General features: G+C 29.2%; 1 protein-coding gene across 2 annotated transcripts in view; it reads right to left on the bottom strand.

Moving 5' to 3' along the window:
* Tk (Tachykinin) overlaps positions 1-23,826 on the bottom strand; it is a 98,367-nt gene that overhangs the window by 7,615 nt on the left and 66,926 nt on the right. For both annotated transcript variants that reach the window (XM_065514052.1, XM_065514061.1), the window contains exons 2-4: positions 8,187-8,604; positions 3,483-3,598; positions 2,848-3,409 (exon numbers count right to left, since the gene is read on the bottom strand). In XM_065514052.1, coding sequence (XP_065370124.1) covers positions 2,848-3,409; positions 3,483-3,598; positions 8,187-8,381 — 873 coding nt within the window. In that variant the 5' untranslated portion in view covers positions 8,382-8,604. The remainder of the gene's footprint in view (positions 1-2,847; positions 3,410-3,482; positions 3,599-8,186; positions 8,605-23,826) is intronic.

Raw genomic sequence — 23,826 nt, 5'->3', positions numbered from 1 at the left:
CATGTTTTTCGACTTTTCTGTTTTTTTGTACAAATGCTTTCGTGTTCATTTCTTAAGAAATGACATAGATGACCGTATCTTTTTCTTTAGTTGGGAACCATCCTGACCTTAAAATAACGTAACTTAAGGTAGGGTCACACATGGCAAAATATTTGCTCAAAAAAGCGTAACCACAAATTTGTTTGACGTGTTTACCCTTACAAGTGTTTTGTAAGATCAAACAGCATCAAATAAAATAAAACTAAATGTTTTGTTTTTAATCAACCTAAGTGAAATAAGTTTTTCAAATAAATAAAATAATTAAAATGTATTTTATTTAGTGCTTACGTCTTTTTCGTCAAATATTTACCATTCTCCAACCGGCTCTTATAAATATTTTACTGTTTAAAAGGTAAAACTCATAACTTAAAAAAAAACATTTTAAAAATAAGGACTGAGATCGAAAAATTCTTAACACACGTCTTTTATAAAACTTTTAACCCAAGTATGGGTGAATTCCAAAACGTCTGTATGCAATGCAACCTTAAAAAGTCGAGCGATTCTTAACGCAACCGTGTAAACTTTGATAATTTTTTTTATCGCAAAATGTATGAAAAAGTAAAAACAGGCAGTATGCTAAGTTTTTTTTTTTTAAATTTTAACTACGCGTTTGCTTGCTTTGTCTTGATAAAGATATGACTGCATTGCATACAGACGTGTTGGAATTCACCCTATTATTTGATTTTTTTTTTTGTTGATCAAGTTAAATTTGTAAATCATGTCAGTTGTTATGTTTAATGTCAATTATATTCATTTGTTGTTAATCTGATTAAAATGAGTGAACAGAAAAAAGTGCGTACTAAAATTATTAAATATTTTCAACAAACCGAAGTTGGTCAACAAGGACTAAGTTGGTCCTACAAAAAGTTGGTCAAACAATCCAAGGTCTGCTATCAAACTTATTCCAATTTTATTAAACAGTATTGTGAGAACTTGTCCGTTGATAGAAACCCTGGTACAGGTAGAAGGAATGGTCCACATGATGTTTCTAAAGCCAAAAAAGGTGTCTAAAAGTGTGGTAGATTTTAAACGGAGATGTACTAACTGTTTGAACAATGTGACAGAAAGCACTACAAAAACCTTAATGGAAGGGTTTCCGAAAAAGGTTCAAAACTTCATCACTAGTGATTAGAACTATAAAAATATTTTTTTTGTAAATTGTAATAATAATTCCAATCAAATTGATTTTTATTAACATGTATGTATGTTAAGAATTTTTCGATCTCAGTCCTTAGTTTCAAAAGAACTTCCATATTTATGGTTCTTTGAACTTGTAACTTTAATAATACCGAAAGTGATTGAGAAAATCTATATGTATTTCCGTTCTCTATGGACAACAAAACAAAACAGAATTACTACATGAGAGTCCCTGCATATATTTTTCGTTAGCTTTTGTAACACGGTTTGTAGCATCAAAATATTGGTCGTAGACCCACAAAAGTATATTTGTATATGAGGAAAATCAAAAATTTTGGAGAATTTAACTAAAAAACATAATTTTGTAGTTATATACGCAGATACTTTAGTATGCCAAAACTGTTCTCGTTAATAACACAAGTTTAAACAAATATATCGAGGGGCTATATTCAAAACCCTCTATCTTAAAAAAACACAACTTTTCAGGAGAGACAAAAACAGTTTTTTTCGCGTATTAGTTGAGTTATTCAAATTCGATGTTCTACAACATTTTTTAAACAACTACTGAATCTCACATATACATAATTGGTTTTTAAAATTTGGCATTATTGGTGACTTTATGACAGATAGAGTATTTGTTTCACAAAAATATTCAATGTGTATGTATGAAAATTATCAGATAGAGGGTTTTGTATTTTAAAAAAATAAATAAATTTTGATTTCATTTATGTCATCTGTCAGTTTTTAACGTGATTTATTTAAGATAACGACTAATAATATAACATAAGATAAAGAAAAAATAAACAATATTAAGTTATTTTTTAAGTTTTCTGGAGTTTGATTGGTGTAAATTATAGTAAAAATAATGGTATTTCGGTGGTATTACGCTCTTTCAAAATCCACGTATTTGGCTGAATTTATAGTGGACAAGAAAATAGAGGTTTTGGTTCAATATGTCCTGTATAATGTTAAATACGAACATGTAGATCAATGGAACTGTACCAAAATTTAAATTATATTTTACGTTACCATCTGGAAGATATAAAAGATATCTTAAATTAGACACAGTATGATCATTCTTTACTCGTCGTGGTCTAATGGAAGAAAAACGCATAAGTTCATCATCATTGTAATTATTAAAGAAATCATAATTTAAATATTCTGAATCAAACGCTTTTTTACGATCTCATTGTCAATTTCTAGTAATTCTACCGACTGGCAAGTGTATAGATCGATTTTTCAATCTATTGCGTATGGCATTTCTCTAAGAACTTCTGTTCAACAACTTTATTATTTTCCGCAGCAAAATTGGATATATCATTTGATAAATTAATTATTTGAATGCTCATGTCAACCGGATTAGTTGCTTAGAATAGACAGATTTATTACTACCACTATTTAGACGGCTTAAAATAACAAAGAAAAAATAATAATTTCGAAGCTATTTCACTCCACAATCGTAGAACATATTTGTAAAGGCAAGTAAGAAAGTCTTTAGAATTCCTTCAGTAGTGCTGACAGAGATCTTCGTAATTCACATAATCAATTAGAGTAAAGGTTATAATAGTTATAGTTCTTAATTATGAGTAATAATAATGAGTAATTATAGGTTATTCCTTAATATATTTCAAAGCTTATTAGCATTGTTCTCAATTTTAAATATCAATTTACCTCTGCCCCCGACGGCGATCTCTTAAATGTCTGATGTGACACATCTTTTTTACCCCTCACACCAACAAATGCATTATTGCCCAAACCACGTTTCGTTAAAGTTTCCATTGAAGAATCAAGTTCATCCATTACTGGACGTTTACCACGTACTCCAGTAAAACCGGTGGGCGCTCTCTTTGCCATTTCGTTGGGTAGATCATTTTGTGTGCCAGTTAAACTATCGAGAAAATTTTGTAATATAGCATCACGCACCCGTTCCTCTTCCAGTTTTTGTAGGAATTCTTGCCAACGATGATTGTCATTATTGGGATTGCCACCATTCATGGTGGCAAACTTTTTGCCGCGTACTCCATAAAAAGCTGTGGGTGCCTTTTTATAACGTCTAACATTTGGTTTGGCATATTCATCCCAGGTTATGTCTTCATCGGAATTGTGCAACTGGTTCCAGGGGAGACTATTATCGTTTGCAATGTTGCTTTCGTCCTCATCGTAGTAGAATTTTTTACCACGCATACCCACAAAACCACCGGGTGCTCTTTTGACCATGTTTAGGGCATCATGACTGAAAGCAAATTAGTTTAATGTTGAATAAATTTACAAAGTTATCTAGTTTTTGTTATAGTTTATTTAATTACCCAAAAAATAATTGATTTCTGGTTAAATCCTCATTTAAGCTATTCCCCTTGTCATCATCATCATCTTCCAATATGTTAGCATTTTTGGGTACTGCAGGTCTTTGTTTCGCTTGATCCTTAAAAATAAGAGAAATATGAAAAATACATTAGTTTTCCTGAACATTATGAAACTATTGAACAAATAAATCGTTCAACTAATAGATAAGGAAATCTTTTGAACATAAAAAAATATGTGAGACTTTCACACAATTGCCTCTAATCACCCATAAACTATTAGGGTCCAGATATAATATCAGATCTATTTAGAGATAACTACAGTCAATCAGGGGTTTTGTAGGAAGTAAGCTTCGTCCGACGATGCACAGTGGGGGAAATTAAAAAATAAATCTGAAACTTCTAAACCGATAATAAAATGTTCCACGACTATAGAGGAGGTATTGGTGTGTTTTGAATTTCGAATTTAAACTCAAAGGTGGGGCGGAGTCTCAAGGCGTATCTCAAATGTCATTCAACAAAGAAATAAAATATTTGTAATACTATCGTGTAAACAATAAATGTTTTTTCGAAACGATTTTTTGAAATACCGAATGATTTCAATAATATTTTAATTTTGAAAAGTGTTAATACTCAGTATTGCCGTCTATAAATATCTTTAACAATAAATTTATTAGTATTAGGAGAAAATTATTATTTAAAAATTGATACCAAGTCAAAAGTTATGTACATTTAAATTAAATAAAATTTAAAAAGTAAACTACTCTCTACACTTTCGCGATTTTTTTTTGGAAAAATAGAAACAGAAAAATAAATAATTTATATATTTCTCAAAGGTAAAATTTTGGAAGTACTATAGAAGAAAAATAATTTCAAAAAGCCAAAGTGTCTGGCCGCATATCCTGATCTCGCTTCAAACTTGTCTAAAATTTGGCTTATGGCCGGGATTCACGTATGATCTCTTACGCTTTGGGTTATCGTAATGGACCCATTTTTCATCGCAAGTAATGTTTCGGTGCGAAAATGATTTTATTTTATAGCGTTCAAGCATTATTTCGGACATGCAAAATCGTTTTTCAATTCGTATGGTACCCAATTTCCCTGTATTTGGATGAATCCAGTTTTGAAATTGCTGCTTGAGTAGATCCCAATGATTTTGCAAGATCTTGTTGAGTTCGACAACAGTCTTCATGGAGTAATGTCTCCAATTCTTTGTCTTCAAACTTTTTTAGCTGGCCTGAACGATATTTGACTTCCGTATTAAAATAACCACTTCCGCAAAAACCATCTCTCGAACGTTGAAACCAATGGAACACATTCACGATAAGCTTTTGTGAGCAATCGGTTTGCTTTAGCGTAACTTTTTCAAATTAAAGAAGTAAAGCAAAACTTCCCGCATATGACGCTTTGTTGGTACAAAATTCGACATTTTCGAAGCAAAAAAAAATTATTTACACTATAATTTCCGACAACTAAGTTTGAATAAATGACAGATTGTACTCTTCAAAATGGCATATAATTTATTTAAAACCCAAACCGTGTTCAAATTTAGCACAGCCTACCCTACCTACCTACTAGGGTATTCAATCGATTAACCATTTATCGGTTAACCGATTAATTTTGGACGGTTAACTGTTCGAATAATTTAAAATTGCCGATTTTCAAATAACAAATAAACCGATTAATTTGTGTCGATTAACCGAAATTTCTTTTTTTTGCACTTTAACTTATTTTTTGTATTTATTTTTCCGTTTCAATTCCAATACAAATTTCAAATTAAACTTAGATATAAACATGTTTAGTTAGTATAACAACTGACATATTTAATTTACATGTATTTGAAACTTTTTTTGTAATTACATGTATAGACGAAACTTTTTTTGAAATGAGTCTTTTATCAGAACTAAACGAAACTATTAAAAGTATTCAAAATCTAAAACAATCCAAAAAGGACTCTAATGGTATAACTAAGGATTTTATATGCTTAGAAAAAACTAAAAAAAAACTGAGATATTGAATATTCTTTATCATGCTTTTGCTTTCTTCAACATACACAATCAGCGAGAGAGATTTTTTCCAAGAAAAGATTTATTAAATCTAAAGAAAAAAATAGTTTAAAAGGAAAACATTGGAAATATATTCTTTTTTTAAAAGATTATTTCAGAACATCTCTCTAAAACAGCGAAATGCAAACTCACACCACTACAGTTTTTAGATATTGTAGTTGTATGAGTTGAGAATTATTCTCTGGCAAAAACAAAAACAAATAGCTGAAATAATGAAATAAACAAGCATAAAAGCGTAACACAACCTGCTTCTATCAATGCTCATGCGAGACTGACTGTTTTTATTCAATGTGTGTGCTTGCGTACATGTGAAAATAAAAACAAGAGAGCTCATATGAGAGCTCATTGCATTTCGCTGCTCTAAAACTCTAAAAAACTCACATATCGCTCATTTGTTGCAACAACGTAATAATTAAAAAAAGTCCTTCGAGAAAAACGTCTTTGAATGTTTTATGACATTTTACTATTTCTTAAATAAATTTTAAACAAATCATGCGATTTCAGAAATATAAATAATAGATGTTAATGTCTTTCTAATCTGTATTAACCCAAATTTTTACTTGTCAAATATACGAGCATGAATTTTAATTTTGATGTTTACAACAAAAAAAAAAACACTCTCACACAAAAAATAATTGACTTTTTTGAAAACTGATATAACTATATGAAAGATTATAGAACGGCGCATATTTTGTATTACTCAGTTCAAAAAACACGGATTTTGAGTTATGACGTTGTTCAGAAAATGAGCGATATGTATACAAAAATTATCTCAAATACAATATTTGCTGTTTTGTTTGTTTTTGTACATAAAATTCGTTGTTGTATTTTCAATTTAAAATTAAAATAGAAATTATTCGGTTAATCGAATAATTTTAAATTAACCGATTATTAACCGAATAAATCTAAAGCCCGATTAATTATTTGCTCGATTAACCGATTAAACCAGCAACCCGATTAATTGAATACCCTACTACCCTACACTAAGTTAATGAGCAAAAACATTTTTCTTTTAAAATTTCAATAATTTATATTCGTGAGCGATTATTGAAAGTGGGGTGGGTCTTATATGGGAGCTAAGACCAATTATGGACCGATCACCATGAAATTAGGTCATGTGATTTATGTCTATATGAAAGTTAATTATATTGAATTTTATGTGTATACAAACATTTTTAGGAGATTTATGCACGTTAAAGTGATTTTAGGAAGCGGATCTTATATGGGAGCTATGACTAATTATGGACCGATCATAATAAAATTTGGTGACATGAATTTTGTATATATAAAACTGATTTGGAGCAAAATTTGTGTAGATACTAGGATTTTCATTCGAGTAATGATCGTTCGATTAATCGAATAATTTCTTACGAACAATTATTCGAACAATATAAAAATGGCCATTTTCGAATAACGAATAATTCGAACAATTTTATGAAGAATAATCGAATAAAACGAATAAATTTACATATACATTTAAATTTATTAAATTGCTTAAAAAATTTAATTGTTTCTGAAATTAGACAAATAACTAAAGATAAGGGAGTATTTCGATACAAGAATTTACAATTCTAAAAACAAGTCTTTCAAAATGTTTAATTTAGGACTAGATACAATGAAAATAAAAGGTACGGAATAAAATATTTTTTATAAAGGCTAAATGATTTTAGAATTGATTTCGAAACTGAAATATTAACGTCTAAACATATGCTGGCGAAATATTAGCAGAATCGCAATTAATAATCAAAATATTAACTTATATTAAAGTGGTATTGAAAGTGATGGCGAATGTGATTTTGAAACGGTCGTCGAAAGTGATATTGAGGATGACATTTATAATGATTACGTTGACAATGATATCCAACCTTGGACATATTTGTGTAACTCCCTTAGACCACTTGATAAAACAATTGATAGAGCTTGAGGCTATAATACAATATGCTGTAAATAATTTAGAAAAAGTGAATAATTCATTTACTAAAGAATTAGTTACTCATTTTAAAACCCGAATTGTTGAACGACATAAAAAAGTTTTTAAAACGTTTATATTATACTAAAACGGAAACTAAAGTGTTTGCTAGTCAATTGTTTTGTATATTGTTCGGTAGGGAATCTGATCATAATATTTCAGATGAAAATTTAATGATGGACTTCGTTTTCGAATGTTTTTTTTTTATCAATACTTGCATTGTTAACTTTAACGTTAGTTTTTGTTTTTCTTTAACAATAAAATATTAAAAAACCTACATCAAAACTACATTCTTTACTTTTTTTAAAAAAATTAAATTATTCGATTAATTTTAAACGTGTGATCGAAGTATTCGAACAAGTTAAAATCTCTTATCTCGCACAAAGTTTATATGGACAGCCAGACGGACGCACGGACATCGTTTAATCGAGCGATTCTGAGTTGATCTGAATACTTTAAAGTGGGTTTTTATTATTATTATTTTTGGACGTTACAAATATCAGCACAAACGCAATATACCCTCCCCACTATGGTGGTGTAGGGTATAAAAATATAAGGTTTTCAAATTTATATTTATTTTCACACAAGTTTGTTATTCTTGTTTCTAACTCCAGTCTTAGATCCCACATATCAGCAATATAAATGTTTATTAAAGAATTATAAATATATATTTACCATAATATAATTATGCTCCTGCACATTGTTATCGATTTGCTGCTGTTGTTGCTGCTGTTGTTGCAACATATTTCCGTTTCCGTCAAGTGGAATACTCGATGCTCTCACACTATCCACTTTCATTAGCAGTGATACAACGACCAAACATATTGTTAAATAAATCACCAGTAATTGTTGTTGTTTCGTCTTGGCCATTTAGTTGTGTCTGCCACTTGAGGCGCTAAACGTTAAATTGTTGTTGTTGTTTTACTTGTATTTCAAATCTAATGAGCGTAAATGTTTAGCGTGCGTTTAGGCGTAGGCAGGTATGTACGTTATATGAATGTAAGTATGTATGTGTGTAAGTAAATAAGAATATCCTGTAAGTAGGTTATTATTTGACTTATCTTGGGGGTATGAAATAATAATTGCGGCCGATCTGAAAATAAAGAATGTGGGATTTAATTTAGATAAAATTCTAATAAAAATGTTAATTTTATTTGCAGATTATTAAAATGTAGTTACGTTTATATATAGACACATATGTATGTATGTCTGTATGTATGTTTTAATAGATTTTATCAAAAAAAAAAAAAACATTTAATTATATTTTCATTAGTACTTAGGACAGAAGTTTGCTTGCAGCTGTCATAACACAAATGAGGAAAAAATACATTTGCCTAATGCACATTTGTTATTTTGAAGTTTTTTTTTGTGGGAACTTTAGTGAAATTGTTAACAAAATGCTAATAAATGTGGTGAGGTATTGGCAGATAATAAAAGTCATGTTGATTTAATTAAAACTGCTTTACAAAATACACTTGTGCAATTTGTGTATAAATTGTTTAGGTCTATTTATTTATCATTAACGCAAAAAATTGCAAAAAATACTACATTTTATTTTGAAATTAAACCAACAATTTAAAAAAAAATCTTTATTAAACAGAACATTATATTAAAAAATTAATCACATCCATATGATTTTACCTATAGTGGTGTTTTAGCAAGTATGAGTATAAAAGTACACTATCTGCTCAGTCATTTAGACAAGTTTCTGAAAATCTTACATCGTATAGCGGAGAAAGTTTTCATCAATATTTAAAAGTGATGTAAGACATATAGCATGATCGCTGGGATGAACATATCGAGCCCTTAGTGCCAAATTATCGTAAGAGACAAAACACAAATATTACAGGAGATGTTTTTTTTTGATTATTTTGAAATTTATACATAGAATTAATCATGATAAAAATATAGAAGGTAGTTTCAATCAAATTTTTTTTTTAAAATAAGGTTTTTTGAAGTTTCCTTTTTTTGTGAGCATTATAAAAACCGTTGCCACATTCCAAAAAATTATTATGATTTTCGAGAATTTTTTTACAAAAAATGTGTAATTTAATTTATTATTTAAATAAAAATGTATTATGTTGTGTTGGGAGTTATTGATTCAATTCCTAACGTTCGATTACTTATTAAAACACGTTGACTATTTTTATATGTATGCATTTTCTTAATTTTTTTTATTACTATGTAAATATTTTATATCTTATAAATGGAGGTTTAATTATAAGAGACAAGTAGCACACGGAAGAATATATTTTCAAGATCTAGCCGAGCACTCTCAGAAAATATAAAAAGTCTTTGAAATCGGATGGAAAACAAAAAATGGCTCGCGGTTAACAAATTTACATGTCGAAGGTGCCCTACTTTGGGTCCCATAGCGCCGCCATTCAAGTATTTGTGGGGTTCATTTTCAAATCTTAAACTCGAATATTCCTTGGGTACGCCGTTTAGAAATACGAGATTTATTTTCAAATAATTTCGATTCTACTCCAGTGTGCATAGTTAATGGATTATGATCGGTAATAATCGGTGATATATATCCCAAAATATGTTTACATAATAAATAGTATTTTGAAGTTACCTTGTGTTCATTGGGACAGCATTCATATCCAATCTCACACGCTTTGTTTTAACTGAAATATTACTTTTAACTAAATGGTCGGAGCACACCATTGGCTGTTTTGGCAAATCTTCTTCGCAAGCTTTACATCAGCGAAATGCAAACTCACACCACTACAGTTTTTAGATATTGTAGTTGTATGAGTTGAGAATTATTCTCTGGCAAAAACAAAAACAACTAGCTGAAATAATGAAATAAACAAACATAAAAGCGTAACACAACCTGCTTCTATCAATGCTCATGCGAGACTGACTGTTTTTATACAATGTGTGTGCTTGCGTACATGTGAAAATAAAAACAAGAGAGCTCATTTGAGAGCTCATTGCATTTCGCTGCTTTACATATATCCATAAACTGTTGTTGGGTAAATATTTTTTCTATTTTTTTAATAATTTTCAAATTAATGAAAATTATGTATTCCCAAAGGGAAAATTTGAAATTGATATGGCATTACTATTTTAACGAAAACGTCAAAATCCTTAAGCATGTCAGACGTAGAATTTTAAAAAATAAAGAGAGAATGAAACTACCTTCTATTTTTCTACTATGGAATTAATAATGTTATGATGCGATATAATATAATTTCGTTCAAGCTCAATACTTTATTGAAAAATATGACAAACATTTTTTTTACTGAATTTTTGCAAAAATTAAATATTTCGAATTGAAATTAAATTTTTATTTATGAATAGCAAAGAATAACAAGAAGGGAAGGCTCTCTCTTTTTCTACAACAACAACCTCTCTCTCTTCTCACATACAAGTAGTATGTGAATTCAACACACTGAGAGAGAGATTTATCTTCAAAACTTTTTATTGAAAATTGCAATAAAATTGCAATTCTAACCAGTGTTGCCACCAATAAAATTATAAACTACACATGCCTTATTCCTAAATTACACATACGAGAAAAAATTACACATGTAATTTTTGTGATTGCAATAGGAGAAATTGTCTAAAGGTGGGTCATATTGTGAATACAAGATTTTTAAAACGTACATGAATACAAAAGGTTTGGACTATGGGATGTTTGGACCAAATACGATCACTTAGTGTCAATTATGGACAATTTTCACTTGCGCAGATTTTAATTTATCCAGGAATTAGGTTAGGTTCCATGGGCTGCTGCTCCTCAAGCAGCTCACTTGGGTCCATTTAAATCTGATCCCATTGTGATACCCAAGGGGTAGACAACAGGGTATTTATAATACCTCCGTTGCCTCCAAATTAAACCAGCCAGATACCCGGATGAAGGAGTAGATTCGTCTAAGATTCATCCTCGATAGCTCGTCCAAGCATGATAGGAATGGAAATCCAAGGATGCGTTCCCTCAGGTTTGTAAGAGCCGGGCATTGGCAGAAAAGGTGATATACAGTCTCCTCCTCTTCTTCATTATGACAGCTTCTACAGTAATCATTGTACCGTAGGCCCAATCTTCTAGCATGTGTCCCGATTAAACAGTACCCTGTAATAAAGGAGACAATTAGCCTTATTTGCTCACGACGGTATTCTACAAGTAGATTCGTCCTGTTGGCATCATATACGGGCCAAGTCGACCTCGCTGTAGCACAGGAAGGTTCATTAGTCCACCTGTTTTGTGCAGTCTCATACAATTTCTGCTGAGCAGCCATCTTGCATTTAACAAGGGAAATACCAGAAAAAGCGTCGATCGCCTCCTCACTCAACATCGCACCCCTTTTGGCCAGATCATCTGCTATACAATTACCCTGATTTCCATCGTGTCCAGGGACCCATATAAGCGTTATCCTAGAATGTCTCGCTATCTCATCTAGAGATACCCGGCATTCCTCGGTTAACCTTGATGTCGTAAAGACACCCGCTATTCCGTTAACGGCAGCCTTGCTGTCAGTAAATATACATATGTATGTATGTATATCACCAGATATTCGATAATACCTCAGCCAGTTGGATGCGCGTTTAATGGCAGTAATTTCCGCCATTGGATATATGAAATTATTAAAGCAAAGTCAGCAATCTCTTTTTATACCTTTCGCCATGAATGGCTGAGATACTAGGAAAAAACTGGGAAAACCTCGATTTTTGGCCTATTTTTTTTATCTATATCTGGATAACTGAGTCACTAATATAGACAATATGGATATCTAATAATAGATATTTCAAAGTCATTGCAACGATGTATATAAGGCTATAGTAAGTTGGACCTACAATGGGTCAAAATCGGGAAAAATATTTTTAATCCGATTTTTTTTTCATCAAACAAATTTTTTTTTGTCGCAAATTCTTTTTTGAAAAAAAATGGGAAAAACTTTTTTTAAAAAAATTAAAAAACTAATTTAAAAAAAAATATTTTTAAGTATAATTAGGTGATAAGATATAAGATTCGGCACAGCCGAATATAGCTCTCTTACTTATTTTTTAGTGAACTTTTCTAATTTAATGAATTCTTGAGATCAGTCAAATATGTCAATCCCAAATACGATTTTAACAAATAGATATTAACCAATGTTCATTCGAAGATTGTTACATTTCTATTAAAAATTTAACAATATTTAAAAAAATAGCACACTGTTTGCCTTCGAATTTGAATTTTTTCCTAATTTATATTAAGCACCTAATTTTGTAAATCACGTCACCTAAGTGATATTTATATGGATAGCAAAAACAAAATTTAAAAAATTTGTTTTTGTTTTATATACAAAATTTTAAAATTATTTTTGAAACTGCTAGTGTATACTGAAACCAATAACAAATCGCACGGTTTTCAGAACATGGTGAAATGCGTTTTGCGTTTTCTAAACCATAAGCGATTTGAAAACGCTGCGTTTTCCAGAACATGGGTGAAAGTTAAATATTTTTTACTATTTGTTATAAATTATAGCGAGAGAGAAATATAGAAAAAAGTAAATGAACACTTTACCGGTAAAATCTTGTAGGTAAAGAAATGTATAATTTTTGTAACGTTTATATTTTTAAAATATTGCGAACAACATAGCAATAATCTCCAAATTATTTATCGTATTTTTATGCAAACCTTAATGTTAATTTAGTTCAAACTTGATTCATATCTTCATACATATAATTAAATGATATACATATATATAAATTATAGTAAAATATAATAAATATGAATACATTTAGCGATACTAGATTTGTTATTTATCAACTAAAATAGAGGATATAGCTACTTTCCTTCATATAAACGTACATATTTATTTTCAGTCGGTTTTGAAATCTGAACAATACTAAAAATGATTGAAGACATACATTGACAATATACTTATTTTGGATATAATTTTAATTTAAAATTACACATGAATTACACATTCATTCAATTACACATGGGCTACACATCCAAGTTGAAATTACACACAATATGTGTAATTACACATGAAGTGGCAACACTGATTCTAACACAAACTTTCACAAACACATAACATTTTTTAATTTTTTTACACACATTTAAACCAGCGAAATGCAATGAGCTCTCATATGAGCTCTCTTGTTTTTATTTTCACATGTACGCAAGCACACACATTGAATAAAAACAGTCAGTCTCGCATGAGCATTGATAGAAGCAGGTTGTGTTACGCTTTTATGCTTGTTTATTTCATTATTTCAGCTATTTGTTTTTGTTTTTGCCAGAGAATAATTCTCAACTCATACAACTACAATATCTAAAAACTGTAGTGGTGTGAGTTTGCATTTCGCTGATTTAAACCTTTAAACTAACCGAAACATGTATATTTTGCACAAACGAAAAATATATTTTTTAATTTTTTTGACATTAAATTTTTGGGTGTTGAAATTAAAACTGAAAAAAACACATTTGTAAAATTTCGTATTGAAAATTAATACAAAATTCAAATAACTTTAATTTTTGCAGAAATTATTGAATAAAAAGATGAAAAATCTATTTATAAAACCTTTCTAGATTAAATATAAAATAAATGATTTGAGAATTGTCCGAATTTATAAATTTAATTGAAATAAAATTTTGTTATAATTTTTAAGGTCGCTTTGATACAACTATGTATGTTTGAGGAGTGTGGTGAAAGTGTTTTTTTCACTAATACATATAAACAATATGTTACCAATACATTTATATAGTTAGGTTTTTTTTGACAGCGTTTCACTTCTTGTTATTATTCTTTGATGAATAGTTTTTAATGAAATTTCACCGTTATGTAGATTTTTCTATTTAAAATGGAAATATAAAAACGAATTTTGAAATTTATTATCAGCAATTCCGCAATTCCCAAAAAAAGTGTTGAAAAATTACAAAAATGCAATTTTTAGATCCATACCAGGGTCGGGGTTATCGGGACCCTTTACAAAATAATTAGAAACATATTGAGTCACCTAAAATCGGTTACTATATTTTGATATCGAATATGCGATTTGTGAATTTTTCCCCTAAAGTTTTATTATACATAAAATAGGTGTTTTTTGAAAGGACCTGGTGCCCTCAACAATTTTTAAATTTGTTTTCCTTTAAAATATTTTATGAAAACTAAGCTTTCAGAAAGTAGAAATTCCTTATACATCATCTTAGATAGTTTTTGCTATAACTTAAAAAGAAAAAATGTTCTTTTTTCCAAAAAAATTTGCGAAAAATCGCCTTTTTAAAATTTTTTAAATCAAATGCATATAACTTTAAACATAGTCAATATTTTTAAACAATTATTTTTCTATTTGACACATATAATAAAGGAAAACTGGAGAAAATCGGGAAATATTTGGATACGCTGTTATCAAAGTTACAGATTTATTTGCCTTTTTTTTCTATACCACTGTGTATCGCTTACGATAAAATTTGTTAACTGTAAAATGTTTTGACTTACGATAAAATCTTCCCCCTTTATTTTTGAAGTTATTAACAATTTTGATATTCTGAGAACGCTAAAACAAAGTCGGTCCATAAAATTTTAATTTCTGCAATAAAAAAACAATTTTAAAAATGTAGCTTACGATAATTTGGCGCTAAGGGCAGGATATGATGGCAGTTTACTGTTGGAGTTGGAGTACTGTTGTAAAATCGTTTATTCTTATTTATTTCACCCCTGTGAAAACTTCACGTAGAGTTAGCCTGATACAGTTAGAATCGGGGTACCTTTAAGCTATCGTTTCTCCTAAAACACCCTTTCAGCTCAACTACCTTTACCGCTAAGGTACCGTTACCGAGATAACTGCAATTACCGTTGCCGCTAAAATACCGTTTCAGCTTATCTTTAATTTTGGTAATCTTTATTAAACATTTCAGTCAGACCTAAATTGGCATTACTACAAATAATTCAAAGTCCATTTCGAATCGGTATTATTTTTGAGTATACTTATTATGACTGATCAATATAATAATGCTCATACGCTGACATGGTTTATGCAAAAAATACAACTGAAACTGGAAAAAAAGATTAAAGTTTAATGAGTTGCTATATGAAATTTCGCAGCATTTTTAAAAAAGTGCAATAAAACTTTTGTATTTTGAAATTGTGAATGACCATCTGACTCGTAGATGTAATTTACAAAGAAATTGCTCTGACATCAACAACATTTGCCTTATAATATTGCAAATTACAATATCATTAAAATTCTATTAATATTTTATAAACTAAAAAAATTTGAAAATTAAAAAATTTGGTAAATTTTTGTTTAATTTTTATACCAACAAATATTTTTTTACAAAAAACATAGTCACGAAGAAAATTTTTTTCTAAAAAAGGAAAAATATAGGGACTTTTTTGTGAAAAAAACGTAAAAAATACGGCCAGTTTTAGACGTTCCAAATATTAATGCATGTAACTTTTTGTACATACGCACAATGCGGCCAAAGGCACCTTTGTCCGGCCAAAAGTCAAAAAACAAGTTTTTAGTTGGGGGTTTTTTTGTTATTGGGTTGGTCAAAGAAATGCTCTAGGAGATAAAAAATGATCATAGTAAGGTCCCTTGCCTCAAATGTCATTCATAATTTCAGTTTGAATGAGGCCTTCACACGAATGGCACACTACCGTAGGAAAGATCGACTAGAAGGTGTTTCCGTTAAACAGGTGTCAAAGTTTTTGTAATCAAGCAAATCTAACGAAACAAAATGGATTCTACAGCTGAAGGTAAGTATAATACGTAAAAGAATGTAAATTTTTAAATAGTAAATTGTTAGAAAGTGATATGTAAGGATTATTTTTTATTTTTAATATGTTAAACAAAATTAATGGGATTAAGTGAAATTTTTTTTCTTGCTTTTTCCTGCTCTCTAAGCTATTGGAGGTAATAAGTCAAAGTATTATTTAACAAATAAAATAAAATTTAGCTGCAAGTTGCCCTACGTTCGGCAAACAAAAATTTAATTTTTTTTGGTAACTACCTTGCAAAAATACTTACTAAAGTATACGGCGCATTTTTTTTTGTAAGCTGGTAAGATTTAATGTACATGAAATAACATAAAATACAACACCACATTTACATATAGAAATATACAGTAAAATCTCGAAAACGTGAACTAAGGTAGAGCTACACAAATACGCACTCTAACATCGCCATATTTCATTTCACCATTGTAAATTTATTAATTTTTACTATATTTTCAATTATATACCCTAATAATATCAAAACAAAAACTTTTAATCAATTAGAAAATTCATTTAATTTTTTATTCAGGATTTTATAACAAAAATAGTTGATATGTTAAAAAAAATTTCGACCCTCCATAGACTCCCTATATAAAAAACCAAAAAAAAATCGAGCAGAATTAAAAAAAATAAAAAATATATACTACATATCTCTTTAACTAAAAGAGATAACTTACATATACAATCATATTTTTTGTAGATCTGCTTAAGGCCTATTTATATTTTAAATTTCAGCTTATTCGGACAGTACTTGGATTTTTGGCGATTTTTTTAAAAAATGTGAGCCGCGGGGTGGCGTGTAATTTTGATAATTATTCGTAAAGATCTTTATTTACAACTTTGGTTTCTTTTTTAAAGGACTTTTTTAAACTTGGGTAGTTCATGAATAAACTCATTATTGAACGATTCCATTATTTGAACTAAATGTACTAGTTCAAATCGTTTGCTCACTTATTGAAGTATTGAACTATGAACTGAAATGTTTCAAATATACTTTCTTATTTAGTTAAGTGTTTTCGTTTCTTTATTTTATAAATAGGTAGTTCAAAAGTAAAAAAGAGCAATTGAACTTGACGAGCTACCTAGTTCATTTTTGAACTATGAACTAAAATGAGTCTAATAACACTGTCCAACAAATTGATACTTTTTGATTGGAACAGAATAGCGACCCTATAATTCTGACCAAATTTTATTTTGGTCGAATTTTTTTTACAGTGTGTCAAAGTTTTCATTTTTTTATCGAAGGGGGTATAATAGTAACTGGAAAAAATGTTGTAAGTTAATGTCTAAGAGAATTCTTATTGCCAGAGTTATATTGTGGAATTTTATGGGGGTCATTTTCGTGGAAGATCTTAACCCTCTATCTCATATCTTTAGGGGTAAATTTTACCCTTTTTTCGACAAAAATAAAAAAAAAATCCTTTCAAAAAAGACATTTAAAGAAATTTTCCGGCAAAAATTTTCGCAATATATTTTAATCCTTAAATGTCCTTTTTGAAAGGACTTTTTTTGATTTTATCGAAAAACGGTCAAATTGACCTCTAAAGAGAGGAGCTAGAGGGCACTGTTTAAAATGACGAATAGCTTATTTTCTTTTCTCAACAGAAGTTTGTTTTCCCATTTTAAAATTTAATATCTTTTCAACTTATTTTTATAAAAATTCTTTAAAAATGACCTTAGCTTAGCGCCTAAACAGAAAAAAAACTCATTGCACCGTTATTTCATTATCAAAGAAAGTATAAAATACACTGCATCATTTAAGCTGTGAGCTTATTTTAACGTGAAAATTATTTTTTTCATTAATATTTCTTCAATTAGATTGGTATTTGTTATTTTTTCTTCCTCAGCATTATAACAGGACATATGTATATTATTACATTTTATATAAAATTTGTTTGATAAATTGAATGAACATTGAATAATTTTCGATTTTCTAAAATAATTTTACCTGCATCAAATAAGCTGTGAGTCACTGTAGTATTCTACTAAAATAACAATTCCGGCAGAAAACTTCGCATAATAATTCATTTATATATATTAGTTTTACGATCTGAAAATTGCTACCGTATAGGATCGTATATTTAAGCTAAAACCTGAAATTCACATACAGTGCTCTGGCGATAACATGAACTTTAAAAATGAACAGCTTTAGTTCACTAAGTTCATATTTTAGAGTACCCCTATAAAGTGTTCATATTTTGTGGTGTTCATATTATCGCGGGTGCACTGTAGTTTAGCTATAAAATTGATTTACTTGAAAATGTGGCCTTTTAACAGGAAATATTCAATGAATAAATTGGAGCCAAAAAGTGATATGTTAATTATGTCCTTTTCGAAATGATGCGTTCAACTGACTCGTGGGCTGTCATAATATTAATCATTTAACGCACCGCCTTTTTCCATACAAATGAGATTATGGTCCCTTTGAGTGGTCCCTATTGCCTTCAGAACTAAAAATATGCAAATAGTAGTACAGTTTAAGCTGCTACAACATCAACAGCTATTTTTAATATACTTAGTATAACCAGGGGCTAACCAATAATTTTGGAAATTGAAAGTGATAAACTATCTTAATATGCATACATACATATGTAGATATGGGCAAAAACACTATTATTTTCAAATCAATTAATAATTCTCTCAAAATACAATGGAGTAACATTTCTGATATCAGTTTGAAAAGCATTATTTTTTGTATAGAAAAAGAAAAGCGTTTGAGTTTTTTCCTTGCAAAAACTTTTGAACCAAATGAAATAATCAAAAAATTTCAATGGAATATGATAGATAATTGATCAGCCTATGTAATGAGTGTTTGAAAGTGGTTCAATGCCTTTCAGGTGCCTAATTATGGGTTAGCAAAGTTGAAATTTGTGGAAAAATCTATTTTATGGGAAGTAAAATAAAATATTTTTTAAATTTTTTTTTGTTTATTTTTTTTAAAGGCTTTTGTGATTTAAAATTATTCCAGAAAAGATTAAAAACAATTTTTTTTAAAAAATATTTTTGGTTGGGGTTTTCACGGTTTTCAAACCATGTCTTTTTTCAAAATTTTACCTCTAGCAAAAAATGGGACAAGGACGGGCAGCTGGAAAATTTTGCATTAGGTAAAGGGATAATCAAAGAACTTATTTTGAAAATATGGCAAATATAGAAATTGATAGTTTTTTTTTCCATCAAAGATGAGAAACATTGAAAAAATAGACATGGACAGAATCAAAAATAATGACGATCCGCTACATAGTTTTCGACATATTGTCTCTGAAAGCGGACCAAATTATTTCAAAATTGTCTGTTTTTTGAAACTGAAAATCAGTCAACTTTGAAGGGTTATATCTTCTGAACGAAAAATCTGATTGTATTGAGAGTAACATATTTGAAATCGTTGGGCAATTTACTGTACAATAGGTTTATTCAACATTTTTGATTATTGCAACCTCACTCGTGGTGTGAAATATAAAAAAAATATTTAAAAATAGTAGGACTTTCCGTCACATAATGATTTGGTTGTTTAATCAATTTAACACTTTTTAAGATTATTTGAAAAACAATTCAATTTTACGTGGAGAACATTTCCAAAAGTGTATCTGAAAATTTTAATAATTTCTCGGCCTTTTTCATTCCCCGGAATTGTGTTCCGATTTCAAAAAAATTACATATAAAGAATCTCCTCCAGGTAAATTCTCTGTGAGTTGTTAAGTTTTCCTTAATTAGTATGCCATTTAAAAACATGAGGTATACATATTATACATACATATATCAGTGGATAGGGAATTTTGTCTATTTTTACAAAAAAATATATAATTCTTGACAATTAAAAAATTCATTGAATACTTTCTTGAAAAATATGCCAAAAAGTTTTTGCAAAAATACAAATTTTTAAAATTTAAATTAAATTATTATTTACATATAAAGATTTGTTAATGAAATTTTGCAGTTATATAGAGTTTTCTATTGAAAATGCAAAAATTAAAACAAATTTTGAAATTTATAATCAGAAATCCCGTAATTCCCAAAAATGTTTTGAAAAGTTCCAAAAATGGGTTTTTTAGTTTTTTGGTTATAATAGCCCTGGTGTGGATAGCAGGGTTATCGGAACCATTTACAAAATAATTAAGAACATATTTGGCCATCTAAAATGGGTTACTATATTTTGATATCGACTATGCGATTTGAGCTCGACAGCTTTTGCCGCTGCAGCCGAATTATGCCAATTTCTATTTTTGTCAACTACAAAACAGAATAGTGTTGCTAATATAATAAAAAATGTAAATCAAATTAGTACTTAAAAAATATATATTTTTTTTTACTTAATTAAGAGAAGTTTCTGATAACTATGTTGATATAAATTTATAACAGATACATAATTAATTATAACCACATACTTTGGAATTATTTTTTATTAAAGAAAAACCAAAAAAAAAACAAGTAAGAGAGCTATTATTATTTTTTTTAAATTTAAAAAAGTATTTTTTTCGAATTTGACCCATTGTAGGTCCAACTTGTTATGGTCTTACATACGTCGTTGCATAGGTCTTTGAAATATCTATCATTAGATATCTATATTGTCTATATTAATGACTTAGTAATCCAGATATACATATGTAGGTCAAAAATCGAGGTTGTCCTGGTTTTTTCCTCATATCTCAGCCATTTGTGGGCCGATTTTGCTGATCTTAAATAGGAAACTGCTCGAAAGCATGTCTGACAGAATTATTGAAGATTTGGATCCCGAAGATATTTGGGGTCTTCAGAAAATTGATTTCAACAGACAGACAGACGGACATGGCTTAATCGACTCCGCTTATATAAGGATCCAGAATATATATACTTTATAGGGTCGGAAAATTATATTGTGGAAATTACAAACGACTGTAAGCAGTCAGCAGCATTTGTGTTCGTGTAGACGTGTAGCCTGCTGTCTTTAATGTGTTTAATGCATAATGTCTAAATTCAAAACATATATTCGACAACACTTCTTCTTTGAGCATGTCAAATTTCATTCAAATCGGTCTAAGCTTTTTTTTATTGGCAACAAATCGCAACGAAATTGATTTATCCGTTCGTAAATAATAACACAGGTCAACAGCAAAATAAAGGCTTCACTAACCACTATATAGATTTAATGCATCATGGTTTCCCAAGTACAAAAATGGTAAAATTTTTAAATTCTATGGATAGATTTTTTATTAAATTTTTTTTTCTAAAATTGTGAATTTTTTTAGATGTTTCTACACATAATTTATGATAACTCGAAAAATGTTTAGTTCGATATTATTGAAGTAAACTCAAAAATGTTCAAATTTACATAATCTTTAATCCGGTTATATATTGCGATTTAATCGACTCAGTAGTTTCGGAGTTATAATAACAAATTTAAGCAAAAAATATATTTTTTACATGAAAATAGCAAACTACAAAATTGTGTAGTGGTTTAAAAAGCCTCCAACATTTTTTCAATTTTGTAGCCCTGTGTAATCTAATATTTCGAAGAAAACTTGTAAAGAAATTCCCGAGATTTTTTTTCGATTATGAACTCACTTTACCACTTCTTGTTCATACCAAACAGTATTGATGTGTCAAGAAAATCGTGAACAAAATTTACTAAAATTTTAACAAAATTGCCTTTTTGTCCATATATGTAGTATGTATGTAGGCTCAATTAAGTTCTAAAAGCTAAACATTACAAAACTAAAATGCTAAAACAAACAAACAAATTTACATATGCTAATTGTGCCCAATAGACAAACACCTGTAGGCAAAAAGGATACTGTGTGTGATACTTGATGTATTTTTTGTAGTTGTTGTTTGTTGTCAAATAAGTGTGAAATATTAATTCAAACATTCATGTGATGACATATTTTCTAAATAGACATCAACAACGTACAAACACAATGACATTTATGTGCCGTTATATATATGTACGCATGTACATAAGTATTTAAGGACATTTTCATATACATGTATGATCCTTTATATGTAGCCATAGATGTATGTAAGTATGTAGTTATTTAAGGATATGTAAGCAAGTAAGTAATAATCAAAACTTTTGTGCATATTTAAATAAGAGTGTGTGTGTGTGTAAGAAAATGTTAATGTATGTATGTGTTAATGCGTGAGTATATGTGTTATTGTTTATTTTTCCACATAAACACTTCATAATAGATTCATAAATGTGGGCCATTTTGTTCCTTTTAGATTTGTTTAATATTTGTACGTGTCGTATGTGATGAGCATGTGAGTGAAACCCATAAGGAGCATCATGTATGATTCCTGAATTTAACATTTACCTTAGGGTGGCTCTTATTTTGTTCATTTGCGATTTATCGATGCTGCCAAGCTCTAAAATTGTTCCCTGCATTAAAAACAAAATGCTGATAATTTGAGCAAAATTGGAAAACTTTTAAAGGTTGCCCATTTTATTTAAAGTTCGAGTTTCGAATGTTTTTCAAATTAATTTTTGAAATTAGATGTTGAACAATTTTTTTATACGAAATTTTAATAAATACTGTAAAGATATTGATTTCGATGCTTTGGGCAAAACTGGGTGACACGGGGTTTTTTTGTTGGTCTTTTATCACGTAGTGGTGTCCGTATATGGTTATATTTCCATGACTCAAAAAATTACACACAGTGTTATTTACCTATTCGTAATTATAAATTTCTAGGACATTGTTAATCCTTTTATACCTGGGGTCAATATTGTTCAAGACAACAAAGTTAGACCTCTACACTAAACATTATTAAAAATATGAGGCATTTCATGTCAAGTGAACCAACCAACTTTTGAAATCGATGTCTTCCGATCGGGATGAAATTTGCACCAGGTAGTTAGAGGACGTCAAAATTTGACATTTTGGCCAAGCAGGTGATTTTTCTTATCATCTTATTACCTATTGTTCTTAGCAAAATATGTCCCAAATAGCTTAGATAGCTCTTTCTACAATCTTTCGAAAAAAATATAAAAAAAAAAAATTTTTAAATGGGCCTTTTTTTCTTTAAATAAAGCTTAGATATTTTCCTTGAAGACCTATTTGGTCGTTTAGAGGGATGCGAGTGGGATATCTATCAAAATAAATATTTTGTAACTAAAAACAAACAATTTTTGACTTTTCTTGCAAAATCAAAAACTTTTTTTTTTCAAAATGGACCCTTTTTTAATTTTTTTTTAGTTCAAAAAAAAACTTGGGTCAATTTCTTTAAGACCTATTTGGTCGCTTAGTGGGATGCGAGTCGGATATCTATCAAAATAAATATTTGGTAACTCAAGACCTACAATTTTTGACTATTTTTTTTCCAATTGCTCATAAGAAAGCTTAGGGGCATTCCTTTAAGATAATTTGGGTCCCTTAGTGGAATGCGAGTGGGATATCTATCAAAATAAATATTTTGTAACTCAAGAAATACAATTTTTTAAATTTTTTTTGCAAAACAGAATTTTTTTTCCAATATGGGGGCCCTTTTTTAATTTTTTTTTTCCTCAAAAGAAAGCTTAAGTCTTTTCCATTAAGATCTATTTGGTCGCGTATATACAAATGTCTTAAAAATAAAATTCCACACAAATAATATTCATATGCATAAATATGCACCCAATTTCA

Source organism: Calliphora vicina, chromosome 1 (assembly GCF_958450345.1).
Source record: "Calliphora vicina chromosome 1, idCalVici1.1, whole genome shotgun sequence".
NCBI lineage: Eukaryota > Metazoa > Arthropoda > Insecta > Diptera > Calliphoridae > Calliphora > Calliphora vicina.
This window is presented reverse-complemented; position numbering and strand designations above follow the sequence as displayed.